General features: G+C 40.4%; 1 protein-coding gene across 3 annotated transcripts in view; it reads right to left on the bottom strand.

Moving 5' to 3' along the window:
- The window catches only part of UACA (uveal autoantigen with coiled-coil domains and ankyrin repeats), a 106,024-nt gene that overhangs the window by 56,087 nt on the left and 35,197 nt on the right, over positions 1-14,740 (bottom strand). For 2 of the 3 annotated variants that reach the window (XM_006866535.1, XM_006866538.1), the window contains exon 2: positions 3,908-3,916. The exons of the other annotated variant lie outside the window; for it this stretch is intronic. In XM_006866535.1, coding sequence (XP_006866597.1) covers positions 3,908-3,916 — 9 coding nt within the window. The remainder of the gene's footprint in view (positions 1-3,907; positions 3,917-14,740) is intronic. 3 annotated transcript variants of the gene reach the window in all.

Genomic DNA, 14,740 nt, shown 5'->3' with positions numbered 1-14,740 from the left:
AGACAATCTCCTAACAAGTGACTCAGTTCCTCTTGCTACCACTTTTCCTATTCTACAGTCCTCATGCTGGGCTACACTTAGCTTGGATCTCTAATATGATCTTCATCTTCAGGATCCTTCTCCGCCTTCATAACGCTCGAAAATTCTCGTCCTTGCAGTGCAGTATTTGATGAAAAGCAGCTGCAGGTCAGGTATGGTGACGCCTCCTATTTCTTATTCTTCAGAAGCCGTCCCTCTCGGGAACTCCACGGGAAGACGTGGCCAGCACTCTGCATCCTGCTGTCTCTCTGCAGCACAGATGCTGTTGTGCATGATAAAACTGCCCACAACCTACTCATCCGCAAGCACTGTGCACACGGCCTCCCATTGGTCGAGTTCTATTTTAGATTCCATAGGACTTGACAGCTGAGTGACAGAAAGGCACAGCTAAGAATATATTGTAAATGCATGCTTTCCCTCTGAGTAATAAATTTCAGGTCTAGTGGGGACAAATGATTTAAGCATATTGTCAAAACATGCTTATTATATCAAAACAACTTGCCTGCCATAGTGGCAAATTTGCAAGAGACAAATTTGGTTATTCCACAAAGTAATATTTAAAGCCAGTTTCTGTTTTAGTATCATCTATCATGAAGTTATAATAGCCTTGACAAACAACATCAAAGTCTATTTTAGGCCGCTGTGTCACACTCTGATTTAAGGAGAACACATACACAGTTACATTTTCAGATTTTCTCCCTTTTCTCTCCAGCTCCTATCAGTCTCGTTCTGCATACGACCAGGTTTCAGCTTACCACTGCTGCCAGTTTGTCTCCGAAAATGCTAACCGAGAAGAGCCAGCGGCACTGCCAAGACATTACATAGGCTGCATCATGAGAAATACGTTTCAACAAATCTTAAATTTAACTCAGTACTCTTCATTTCTAAGTTTAGCACCCTGCCTGAGAGATGAATAAATATTTTATCAGTGGAAAGTCAAATATGTGAATTCAGTAGATTAAAAAAGCAAATAAACTGACGAAGTACTAAAGGAGGGGAATGAGCATTACACACTGAGCTAAACAATAAATAAAACCCAATTTAGGGGCAGAGCACACAAATTCTCCTCATTCGCTGTGATAGTTAACAGACTTGTACCAACATTCCTCAGATTATCAAGATCTGTAACGAACATTCAGAAGCTCCAGGGTTTGTTTTTTTTTTTTGCCATGTTCTAGTTACCACAATGGAAGCCTGGTATGGGCATTGCAGGATAAGCACTGGACTGCTAACCACCAAGTTGGAGGTTCAAACCCACTAGCTGCTTCTTGGAAATCCTATACAAGGTTGCTAAGAGTTGCAACTGACTAGAAGACACTTAACAAACAACAACAAAAACCATTACCATAATGGCATGAGAGTACTTTACACTTCTTCCAAAAAGATTTGCAGAGATTTTTTCATGGAAATGCAAAACACTCTAACACAAGTATTCACAGGAAGAAGGTAACTGCTATTCTTCATCTCAGGCTGCCAGTTAAAATTTTTCTATTGTTGTTAAGTGTCTGTGGTGTTGATTCTGGCCCATAGTGACCCTGTACAGGGTTTCCAAGGAGCAACTGGTGAGCTTGGACCACCGACCTTGCAGTTCAAATGACTTTGCAGTCTGATGCATTAGCCCACAGCACCACACCAGGACTCCTAACTTCAATTAGAAATCCATTTCCTACTATTCATGTTTTAAATAGCAGGTCCATATAATACATGTTGTTGTTGTTGTTAAGTGCCTTCCAGTTGATTTCAACCCATAGTGACCCTGTATAGGGTTTCCAAGGAGTAGCTGATGAGCTTGAACTGCTGACCTTGTAGTTCAAATAAGGCATATATGTACAAAATGCACTGTTTTGGAAACAATTACTTTTCCCCAAAAACCACATTAGATATCACAATGGAGTAATCGGACAGAACCCATAGAATCTACCGGTAGTCACTGGATTATCAACATATGAATTGCAATCCACAGTTATCAACCTATTATATTTTAAAATCTGAGGTACATTAAATGGCTTGTAATAACAATGTGATGGGACTTTGCATGCATCAATACATTATTATTATTACTACTGCATTATTATGTTAAAGATGTTTTAATATTATCTGTATGTGTTTCATTGATGTTTTAAGCATAGAAAGGTACACTATATACTATGACAAACATCTGACTAACTGGCATTAGATATGAACTGTGCTTAACTGTTCAACTTGCATACATATTCATTTTAAAGAAAGACTTAGTGTTGAATTGAATTCATTCATATTCCAGGAATTGTCTGTATGTGGGAAATACTATTCTTCAGGGGAAACCTGGGACAGAACTAAGACTCCATTCTTGGTTAACAATGCAAACATTCTTTCTATAAATAGCATACCAAAGCAAAATATATTAAAAAGGGGGAAAACCTGTAACAAGTCATTAAAAGCCATAAAAGGAACTGTCTGGCTAGCACAGTGGCTCTGTAGGATAAGCACTAGACTGTGGACCACAAAGTCAGGGTTCAAGCCTACTAGTTACTCCATAGGAGAAACAAGGCTTGCTGCTCCTGCAAAGATTTAGAGCCTCGGAAACCACATACAGGGTTGCTTTGATGCAGAACCTGCTTGAAGGCCCTTAACAACAAGGACGAGAATGAATGACAAGGAGCAGTGGATGCTAAGGCTCAGGAGACAGGGCTTGTGCATCTTAGCACACTATGGATGCCCTGAGCCATCCACCTCCCCTACCTCACTGACTTAATCTCATGCCTCTCCAAAGCCCCAAATTCTCACCTTTGTTGTTTCCTGGGCCTGGAATGTTCTTCCCTCACATTTATTCAGGCTCTTCTCCAATGTCACGTCCTTAGAAAGGGCATCTCAGACTACTCATTTCTCCCACTCTTTATCCCATGCCCTGTTGATCCCTTCTCCACAGTGCTCTCAAGGTCATCATTATATGGATGTTTGCCTCTTCATTAGCTTGCTGTCTGTCCTTGCCAATCTTTGACTTTGACTAGCTATCTAAAGTAAAACTGATTTTTAAACACGTAACTGGATTTTTAATAGTTAGGGCTATAGGATAAGTCCCGGTGAGGCGCTGAAGGATAAGCATTGGACTGCCAACTGGAAGGTCAGTGGTTCAAACCCACCACCCACTCCTAGAAACCTATGCAGGGTCGCTATGAGTCAGAATTGACTCAACAGCACATAACAACAACAGGATAAGCACTGGACTGCTAACCACAAATTCAGTGGTTCAAATGCACCAACCGCTCCTCAGAAAACCTATACAGGGTTGCTATGAGTTAGAACCAACTCAACAGCAAAAAAATAATCCAAAGCAGCTTTTTTGCATACTTTTTCTCACAGACTAAATTGTTACCTAGGTCATATCTGGAACACCCAGTTACTAGCAACATTGTCTCCCTGTAACTACATATCAGACAACAAATATCTATTAAAAGGAGTCCATGAGTGGCAGGAAGGGAGGGAGGCATTTGATTGCAACAGAACCTACTCCCTATAGTGAACAGAATATCCTTTTTTAAATATATGGATTTTTTTAGTGTGAGTATATATACGGAGTCCTACTGTGGCACTGTGGGGTAATGCGCTAGACTGCAAAGTCATTTGAACTGCAAGGTCAGTGGTTCAAGTTCACCAGCTGCTCCTTGGAAACCCTACAGAGGGTGGCTATAGGTCAGACTGACTCGATGGCACTTAACAACATTTGAATATATATAAAACAAAAAAATTGCCACATCAACATTTTTACCTGAACAATGCAACAATGCTAATTACCTTAATCACGTTTTTCAGTCATAATAAAACATCCTCCTGGACACTGGCTCCTATATATCCACACCTCAAAATCTTCCTACACCGCTCTACAAACCCCACTGGCCTATCAGAAAGCAACATAAATAGTTATTAAAGAAAGTGTTTTAAAATCAGGCAAACCTGGGGTCAAATTCCACCTCTGCCATCTAGTGATACTGGTTATTTGCCGTGGAGTCCATTCTGAACCATAGTGACCCTGTACTGGGTTTTCGAGGCTATAAATTATTATGGGAGCAGAAAGCCTCATCTTTCTCCCGTGGAATGGCTGGTAGCTTTGAACTGCTGACCTCGAGGTAGCATTCCGACTCGTAACCACTATGCTATCAGAGCTGCTTTAGCTATTATACCAGTGGGTGAATTTACTAATACTTCCTAAGCCTTAGGTCCCTTATCTCTAAAGCAAATATAATAATTCAGAAATATTGGAGTTCTGGTGTGGTGCTATAGAATAAGCACTGAACTGCTAACCTCAAAGGTCAGGGGTTCAAACCCACCAGCCACTCGTTGGAAACCCTATGCAGGGTTCACTCTGAGTTGGAAGTGACTTGAAGGCACTTAACAACAACATCTGTGTAGAATCAAATAGCTAATGCATGTGAATGAAGAGCTCAGCATTATGCCTGCTACACATTAAGTCTTCAAAAATGCACAAGTGTCCTAGTCAGAGATAATAATTACAGAAAATTCTTTGAAGAAGTAATAAAAAAAAATAAAAAGATTCAAGCATGCAGCCCCACCTTTCCTATATTAACCCTGAGTCAGAATCAGCTTAATGGCAATCAGTTTGGGTTCAGGGTGACCAATTAGGCAATGCAGGACTCACTTTATAAAGCTAATAAACCATCTGGACTGGAAGGCACTTAACAACAACAATGACGAATATTGACGCAGTGGTCAGTGGTTACAGTGCTCAGACTCTAATCAAAAGATCAGCATTTCTAAGGCAGCCGCTCTGCAGGAGAACCATGCGGCACCAGGGCAGTCCTACCCTGTCCTATAGGGTCACAGTGAGTGGGAATCAACTCAACAGTAATGGTTTATACTAAGAACCCTGGTGGCACAAATGGTTAAGCACTTGATGGCTAGCCAAGAGGTTGACAGTTTGAACCTACCCAATAGCTCTGTGGGGAAAAAGCGGGGGATCTACCTGCTTCACCAAAGATAGCTGTTGTTTACCATCGAGTCAACTTGACTTACAGCAACCTCACAGGGCAGAGTAAACTGCCCAATAGGGTTTTCTAGTCTACATGCTTTACAGACACAAAACTCCAGGTCTTTTCTCCCATGGCATCAATGGGTGGATTTGAACAGCCAGTCCTTTAGGTACTAGCTGAATGCTTGACCACTGTATCATCAGGGCTGCTATAGAGATGACAGCAGAGGAAACCCCATGTAACAATTCACATAGGGGTTGCTCTGAGTTGAAATCAACTCAAGAGCATCTAACCACTACATCAGTGAATGGATCTAAGCAATTGTCATCAGTGATACTTGGTGGTGATGGTGTGCTGTGGAGTCGGTGCCAACTCACAGCGACCATGCGGTGGATTTACAAGGCTGTAAATCTTTATGGGGGCAGAAGGCCTCATCTTTCTCCCATGGAACCACTGGTAGTTTCAAACTTGCGGTTGACAGCCCAACTTGTAACCACTATGCTACCATAGCTCCTTCAGTGACTACTAACATCACAGAAAGACAACCATACACTATGCACCTCTGGAATGTCAGCTCCTTCACCACCTGTCAAGTGGCCTAAACACACTGAAAACTAAAAGTCCAACCAAACCCTGAAGCTAACAATTTACAAGAAATGCAAAGGGGGTCAGGGGAACATTTCACAAGTATGGCGAGAACTCCAGCATGGCGAGAACTCTTATGGGTCTCTAACAAAAATGACAAGAAAATAAAAAGGGCAGTGAATCACAAATCACAAGTGACTTCAGAAATTTATCAGTCAATCACACTTTGAAAAAATAATAATAATGGGGAACATGTGAATAGTGACTGGATATTTAATATTAAGTAATTAAGCTAAGGTTTTAAGTGTGAAAAGTTGCATTTTATCTTTTTAAAGAACCTTTTAAAGATGCATACTGAAATATTTTATATGAAAGATAAGATTTTTTATATTTACTTCAAAATAATATAAAAAATCAGAGGGACACAAACATAGACAAAACAAGATTGGTCATAAGTTGATGACTACTATAGGTGACTAACAAGCACATAGATAGGAGTTCACGATATTAACTACTCTTTTATTGAAATTAAACTTTTTATTGTGAGTGAGTGAAGGTTTACAGAGCAGATCATAGTTTTACATTAAATAAATCATACACTCTGTTTCATTTCAATGATTACAATCCCTTCAAGGTAACATCAGTTATCCCATTCCCCCCGCCCCCATTTGTTTCCATTCCACTTTCTTTCCCAAATTTTGTCCTTATGTAAATATTGACCTTTCAGTCTTGAATAGTTGACTGTTTCTTAGTGTGCCTACCTTACTAGTGTTCTTGTCTCCCATATATACTCATTTACTGCTTGGCTGAAAATAAGTTCAGTCTCTCTCAGACCTGAAGGATGAACAAGGGCTAGTCTTGGATCCCCCCAGTCTCTCTGACCAGTAAGCCTGCTCTTTTTATAATTTGGAGTTTTGTCCACATTTTATGCCAGTCTATCCAGGATCTTCTAATGTGATCCCTTTCAGAACAGTTGGTGGTGGCAGCTGGACACCATCTAGTTCTTCTGGTCACAGGGCAATGGACACTTATGGTTACAGGTTCCATTAGTCCACTGGACTAACTGAGTCCAAGGATCTTCAATTTTCATCACTCTTTTATCCACCACACAGGGAAAGACCAACTTAGACGGCTGCTCATGAGCTTTTATGATCCCAGTGTTGTTGTTGTTAAGTGACACTGAGTAGGTTCCGACCCATAGAGACCCTGTATAAGGTTTCCGAGGAGCAGCTGGTGAGCTTGAACTGCCGACCCTGTGTTTCAAACAGACCCTGCTGTCCAGCACATTAACCCACAACACCACACCAGGGCTCCAAAATCTCAGTAGCTTCTCACAAAAGCAGGATGTAGACCGTTGTCTCTGTGGACTGTTAACCAACTGACCATGGCGTCCCCCCAGACTACGGTCCTAAATCCCAAGGCCCAGCAACTCATTCCCTCAAGGTGTTTAGTAATGTCTACGAAGTTTTCATAATTTTGTTCCCTTAAACTATTCTCTTCACGTCTATGTGTTTCAGATTTTGTCAATATAGAGTCAACCAAGCTCACTCCCATCGAGTGGAGTCTGGCTCACAGAAACCCCAGAGAACAGAGTAGAACAGTTCCTAGAGTCTGGAGGCTCTCTATGTCTTTATGGAAGGCGGCTGCCTCGCCTTTCTTTCATGGAATAGCTGGTGGGTTTGAATCACTGATTTTTCTGTTAGCAGTCTGTTGCTTAACCCACTGAACTTCCAGGGTTCTATCTGTTGATATAGGATCCCACAAATCTGGATAATGTATTAACTTTGAAACTGTACTACATTCTTTTTTATTTGGTGGTTTGAGAGCAACATTATTCATTTATTTAGACAGCAAGACAGCCTTGTCGTTTACATACTGTTTTTAGAATAAGTCTTGAAGAACTGCCAGGATATTGACAATAACTTATTTATTCAATAAACAAAAAAAGCTTATTGAGCATTTATGTACAAAGGTATATAAACATTTAATCACTCAACATCCACATTTGTATGATTACCTAATTATGTGCCAGACCCCATGTGGGTGCTAGATACACTATGGGAAACCAAACAGACATGAGTTCTGGCCTTGGGCAGTTCACAGGACTAAAACCCACTCTCTTCAACTGATCTCACAGTATAATAAGGAACACAGATAGGTATGCAAACATATACATTACCATCAAAACATTTTATAACAATGCCGTAATTGCTACCTGTAAAATAAAGAGGTCGTTCAAAACAGGAGGGGGACTTTTTTTTTATAGAACAGTCATCTACTAGAAGATGGGTAGATCATCAGATTGGAAAGAGCATCACAAAATACAAAACCACAATTTGTAGCCCTCCCTAGTTTAAAAATTACTTAATATACATGATATATCAATTAAAATCTCTATACGAATGACTCACACACACAGATCAGCAACTGAAGTTTATATAAACTCTAGGCCCATGTTTCCAAATAACCTTAACAATTCTTCATGAGTGTCTTAAAAGTACCTCAGTGCCCCAAACCACCTTCTTCCTCCTGAAACTTGATCGTATTTCAAGTTTCACCAACACAGCAGATGATACACTCACTGGTCCATGAGTTGTGCAAGACAGAAACCGATCTTGACACTTTCCTCTCCTTGGTCCCTCTTTACCAAAGCCTGCTGAACTCACATCCATTACTCAAATCCGCCCACTCCACCATGACTCCACTTCAACTTCCCGCCCTCCCTCACTAGGATGAGCACATTCATCTAATGGTTCTGTCCACGCATTTCACTTGTGCTCGAGTGTCACTGCCTAAACACAACCCTAATCAGACCCCAGTCCTTTCACATACTTCAGAAATCTCACAGAAAAAAGTGCAGTCCTCAAATAATACCAGTGAAAATAACAAATTAAGGAAATCCAAATTCCACCCTTTCTTGAAAGGAATGAAGAAATAGACAAAAAAATATTAGAGTCAATTGTTTTGGAACTCTGAAAATTAACCAAAGGCTTCCAAAAACCCAGGGAACATCTACTCAAGAAAAACAGCTGACTCTCAGTAGGAGTAGTGAACTTTGTGGAGCTTTCGTTTACCCAGGGCCCATTCTCCACTCTAAGGCTGAGAGATAGCTATGAAAGATAGGCATGAAAATAACAGCTCACATTCCCAGTACTGCCCCAGAGGGAGCAGAACAGACCTCACTGGCAAAGAATTGCAAGTAATTGTTTGTTCTGACCTGCCTGGTGTCTCCCTGGAAGGCCAGCTCAAAAGGCTTGTCTTTATTAACCCACCCCAAAATTGGCTTGGTACTAATGCTGCTTCCTGGGCGGTATTTGTTGAAAACATTCAGTCTCAGTTGCTGCAACCTGAGGCAATGGATAATAAATAGTTGGAGCAAGCCATACAGTAAATCCCCGGATTAAAAACAGCCAGCTTAGAGACAACTTGTATTTAAGAAGACACTGCTATACTGCCTATTGTATTAAAATCTGGGGTTAAACACAATGGTCTGTAATAAGGAACGCACACACTTTGTTCTGCTCATGAAAACATTATGTAGCTTCAGTGGTCTGTCAGCTCACCTTGTCATTAGCACTGTGTTGAGAATGTAGCTTTGTACTTGGCTTCAATGTTCCCCTTATTTACCTTTGAAACTATGCCTCCAAAGCATAAATCATAAACCACAAAGCATAAAGCCAGTGCTGATGAGCCATCAGAGGAACGTAAAATGATCATAAGTGAACATAAAGTGGAAATGAGAAAGAGGTGAAATGCCGTCTGTCACTGGACAAGTGTTAGGCTACAGGGGTCAACGAGAGCAGTCCTAAAGGATAAAATGAGAGCAACAGAGCATGTGGAAGTCTGTGCCCAGTGAAAGCTTAATGCTGTGCAATGCAGGCCTTTAAGGACCAGAATGGAAAGGCTCTTCGTAATTTGGCTAGATTATCAAAATCAGCATAAGATGCCTATTTTAGCCTTACTTTCGTGGAAACACAAGCTCAAAGCCTTTCAAGGACTTAAAAGTTGTGCGTGTAGCAAGTGAAGTGAGGGCGATTGTGATGAAGACTGTGTAGCAATTAGGGACTGATTCAACAGCTCAGAGTTTACACAATATTAAAGTACAAGATACAGCAGTGAGTACCAATGCAACAAGAGTATCTGAAATGTTTTCTATGCATAAAAATATACACTACATACAAGGCATGTATTTGACTTATTAATGCTAAATAGGAATCCTGGTATGGCGCTGTGGGTTAATGCGCCAGACTGCAAAGCCATTTGAACCGCAAGGTCGGCAGTTCAAGCTCACCAGCTGCTCCTCGGAAACCCTATACTGGGTCGCTATGGGTCGGAACCAACTCGGCAGCACTTCACAACAACAACAATGTATTTACCTTTCCCAACTTACCTACAAATTACACTTAATGACAGACCTAAGAACAGATTTTGTTCAAAATCTGGGGACTGCCTGTAAACTAACCAAAAAGCTTGGGAGAAAAGGCGGAAGAATGAGATGCCCTGACATTTTTGTAAAGCACCAACATTCTCCTGGGCAACTAGAAGGCCACACACATGCTCAGGGCTGGCCTAAACTCTTGTCTCACACTGACCTCCAGGGAAGCCCAGGGAAAGGCCTAAGCTCTTGTCTCACACAGACCTGACCTTCAGGGGAGGAGCTAAAAAGAAGTGAAGGCTAAAGCCAAGTTGTAAAGTGCCTGAGTGCTGAGAGCGTACCCCATCATAGACACAGAGCCCCTTGAGAAAGACTGGGGAATGTCTGTCCCATGGCTACCTCACCACTGATCCAGAACAGAAACTTCAGGGGCGCACATGGCAAATAATACAGGCTTTACAGAAATCTTTGACAAAAGTCACTACACAAACAGCTATAATAAGCAGAAACAACAGTAAGTCTTAGGGAGGAAAAAAATCATATTATTAAAATTACCACAACATGTCAAGTTTTCCACAAAAAAAACTACAAGGCATGCAAAGAAACAAAGTGTGACCCATCCACACAAGACAATAAATAAAACTGAGGGACAGTTAAATATGTCTAATAAGCTAGAGGAAACCATGTTTGAAGAACTAAAGAAAAATGTTTCACCAAATACATAATAATATCAATAAAGGAATGGAAATTATAAAAAGGCATCATCAAATAGAAATTTTCCAATACAATAAATGAACTGAAAAATTCACTCGAGGAGCCCAACAGCAGACTTCAGCAGACAGAGTAAGATAATCAATAAACTTGAACATAGCTCAATGAACATAGTCAATCTATGAAAAAGAAAGAATACATGAAGAAATAATGGGTGAAATTTTCCCAAGTTTGATTAAAGAAAAAGTCACACCAAGACATAATTAATTAAATTGTCAAAAACAAAATCAAAAGACTCTCAACAGTAGCAAGAGAGAAGACGCAACATGGCATGTACAAGAGACCTGCAATCACATTGTTGGTTCCGGGCTGTCCAGTCAGTCCTGACTCGTGGCAGCCCTGAATAGGGTTTCTGAGGAGCAGCTGGGAGGTTTGAGCATCTGACCTTGTGGTTAGCAGTCCAGTGCTTATCCTTCAGTACCACACCAGGACTCTCAGTAGCAGATTTATCTTCAGAAACCATAAAGCAGAAGGTTGTTGTTGTTAGTGCTGTTGCGTCTATTTCATCTCATAGTGACTCTGTATAGGGTTTCTGAGGAGCAGCTAGTGAGTTTGAACCACCCACCTTGCAGTCCAGTGCTTATCCTACAGCGCCACACCAGGACTCCACACCAGGAAGTAGGAGACACATTGAAAGTGCTAAAAGAAACTATCAAACACAAATTCCATATATGGCAACATGATCCTTCAAAATTGAAGACAATATTAAGTCATTCCCACACAACTGAAAACTGAGAGTCTGTCACTAGCTGACTTGCCTGTAACACATGCTAGAAGGAGCTCTTCAGGCTGGAATAAAGGGACACTAGGCAGTAACTCACCTACGGATGAAAAAAACAGACCACCAGGAAAGGAAACTACATAGGTAAGTATAAAAAAAGAGTATCATTTTTTCTACCTGACTGAAAAGACAATGGCATAAAGCAATAATTATAAATCTAGGTAGATAGACACAAAATGTAATTTGTCATAACAACAACATAAATGTGGTGGTAGGGAAGAGAACTACATGTGAGTACTTCTTATATACTATTAAAATTAAGGTGGTATTAGTCTGAACAAGAGTGTTACAATTAATATGTTAAATGTAATCTTCAGAGCAATTATTCAGAAAACAAAAAATTACAGTAAGAGAAATGACAGGAATTAAAAAGGCACATTTAAAAATTTCTAACACAAATGAAGACAGTAATGGAGAAACTGAAGAATAAAAAGGCAAAGAAAATGGCATAAGCAAATCCTCCCTTATTAGCAACTACATTAAATGTAAAAGGATTAAATTCTCCAAGTAAGAGGCAGAAATTCGAAGAACGGATGCACACTGTCTTTCAACTACAAGAAACAATAGGTTGAAAGTGAAAAGCTAAAAAGAAACATTCCAGGCAAACAGTCCTCCACAGAGAGTTGGATAAACAAAACTACGATAAAAAAAAATCCATCAGAAGTTTTTCATTAAACTAATTGGGATACAGTCAAAATTCCTTAAACCCAGCCTAGAAATCTCTGTAATGGTCTTGCCCTTACTGACTTCCTCAGCTTCATTATACAAAACAATAACCTCTGTTCTTCACTCTTAAATATGAATAAATTGAGTCTCTAAGAGATAAAGGAAGTTTGTCCAGAATAAAACAAGTGCAGTTAGTTGCAAAACAATTAGAGGATCCTGTTGTTCTGATTTCTGCCCATTACGCTTTCTTCTAATTCAGTTATTACTATTCCTCTACTTACTGGGGAGTCCTGGTGTGGTGCTGTTGGGATAATGCGTCAGACTGCAAAGCCATTGGAACTGCAAGGTTGGCAGTTCAAGCTCACCAGCTGCTCCTCAGAAACTCTATTGTTGTTATGTGCCTTGTAGTCGGTTCCGACTCATAGCAACCCTATACAGGGTTTCCGAGGCTGTAAATCTTTACGGGAGCAGAAAGCCTCATCTTTCTCCCACGGAACAGCTGGTAGTTTCAAACGGTTGACCTTGAGATTAGCAGCCCAATTCGTAACCACCGCGCTACCAGAGCTATGGGTGGGAATCAACTTGACTCGATGGCACTTAACAACAATAACAACAACTTATTGGGGGTTGTTGTTGTTAGGTGCCATCGAGTTGATTCCGACCCATAGCGACCTAGCATAGGGTTTTCGAGGAGCAGCTGGCAAGCTTGAAGCACTGACCTTGCAGTTGAGGGTATGGAAATCTCGGATACAAAGATGCTGCAAGCATCTTTTAAAATAAGAATTTTAATGTAATATTATAAGGTCAGAGAGCCTTTATAGCCCCCCTGAAAAAAAAGATGAACTAGCAGAAATAAATTTATATATGCAAAAACTTCCACACTAACATATGCAAACTTTTAAGAATCACTGTGGCATTCATTGTAGGATAAGCACTGGACTGCTAATCACAGGTTGGCGATTCAAATTTACCAGCTGCTCCTCAAAAACCCTACAAAGAGTTGCTATAAGTTGGAATTGACTCAACGGCATTTAACAACACCACTAGGCGTGATAGTGAATAAGACTGTCAAAATATCGATTCTACTGGAACTTGATGTTCTAATGGAGTATAAAAAGCGAAGAAAACTAAGGAAATGTTAGGAGGGAATATAATAATGTGGTACCATGAGTTCACTTGAAATGACTTTTCTATCCAAAGTCTTTCTAACTCCCACCAAGTGACTTCATGGTGGTGGCTGTTGGTAAGTGCCATCAAGTCAGTTTCCTACTCATAGCAACCTGTAAAGGCTTTCTGAGGAGTGGCTCATGGGTTTGAACCACCAACCTTGTAGTTAGCAATCCAGTGCCTCTCCTACAGTGCCACACTAAGACTCCTAAATGACTGGATTGGACCATGCGAATAGGCTGTAGGAGGCTCTAACACAGGGATTGGTTAGTTTTGACATCAGCTAGGTTTCAAAAGAGCTATCTCAGAAGCCGAAACAGACAATCCCAACCATCAAGAAAGAAGAGTGAGATCCCTACTTGGAAAAGCATGGCAGCAGAGGCAACCACATGGAGAGAAAGAGCAACTTTGAACATCCCAGCCCATGAACCGAGTAAAGCTGAGTGACTATGAGCAGGAGGCTGGCTTGCAGAATACAACCCATATCAAAGGCTATGGTCTTGGATCTTCATCAACATTTTAAGTCCTCTTTGCTTTCAGCAAGCAAGTTTGTATCATCTGCATATCACAGGTTGTTCTACATTTAAATTTGATGGGTATCATCCGTGTTCTTGAGTTTGGGAGTGACCATCTAAGATAAAACTATTGGTCTCTGCTCATATGGAGCAAAAGAGAACGACAGAACTCTAAGAACCAAAGAAGAAACCAATCCACGGGACTAATGGCTCACACAAACTACAACCAACCTCTTCAAACCAGAACAAGATGGTACCCAGCCACCACCCAAGTACACAATAGAAGTCCTGGATAAAATGGATGAAAAACAGGGAACAAAATTCAATATTTAAAAATAAAAATAAAAAAAGGCCAGACTTACTGAAGGAAAGAGACTAGAGGAAGCCCTGAGATTATAACTCTCAAAAACCCCTTATAAACAGAATTTGAACTACAGGTCATCCTTCAGTCAAATAACAGAGTGGCTTATAAAATTAACATTATCACCCATGAGTAATGTGCTTCCTCAAACAATGAAGTACATGAAACCAAATGGGCAACATTTACCCAAAAACAAAGGTGAGAAGGCAAGAAGGGGAAGGAAAGCTAAATCAATGGAAACAAAGCAAACAGAAGGAAAATGGCAACGCTAATACATTATAAACATTGTAAGCCACAGCACAGAACAATGTATATTAATAAGACGGGAACCTAATTTTCAGTGTTAACTTTCACCTAAAATGCAATAAATGATTAAATAAATAAACACTGACACAATTACATAATGTCTTCTCCAAAGAGAAAAAATATTTTCCAAAATCAAGACTAAACAACATGTTATTACCCTTAAGTGCTATCAAATTGGTTCTGGCTCATAGAGACTCTGTGTAGGGT

The sequence above is a fragment of the Chrysochloris asiatica genome, unplaced genomic scaffold, assembly GCF_000296735.1.
Source record: "Chrysochloris asiatica unplaced genomic scaffold, ChrAsi1.0 scaffold00092, whole genome shotgun sequence".
NCBI lineage: Eukaryota > Metazoa > Chordata > Mammalia > Afrosoricida > Chrysochloridae > Chrysochloris > Chrysochloris asiatica.
Note: the sequence above shows the minus strand (reverse complement) of the source record. Positions and strands in the feature narration are given on the sequence as shown.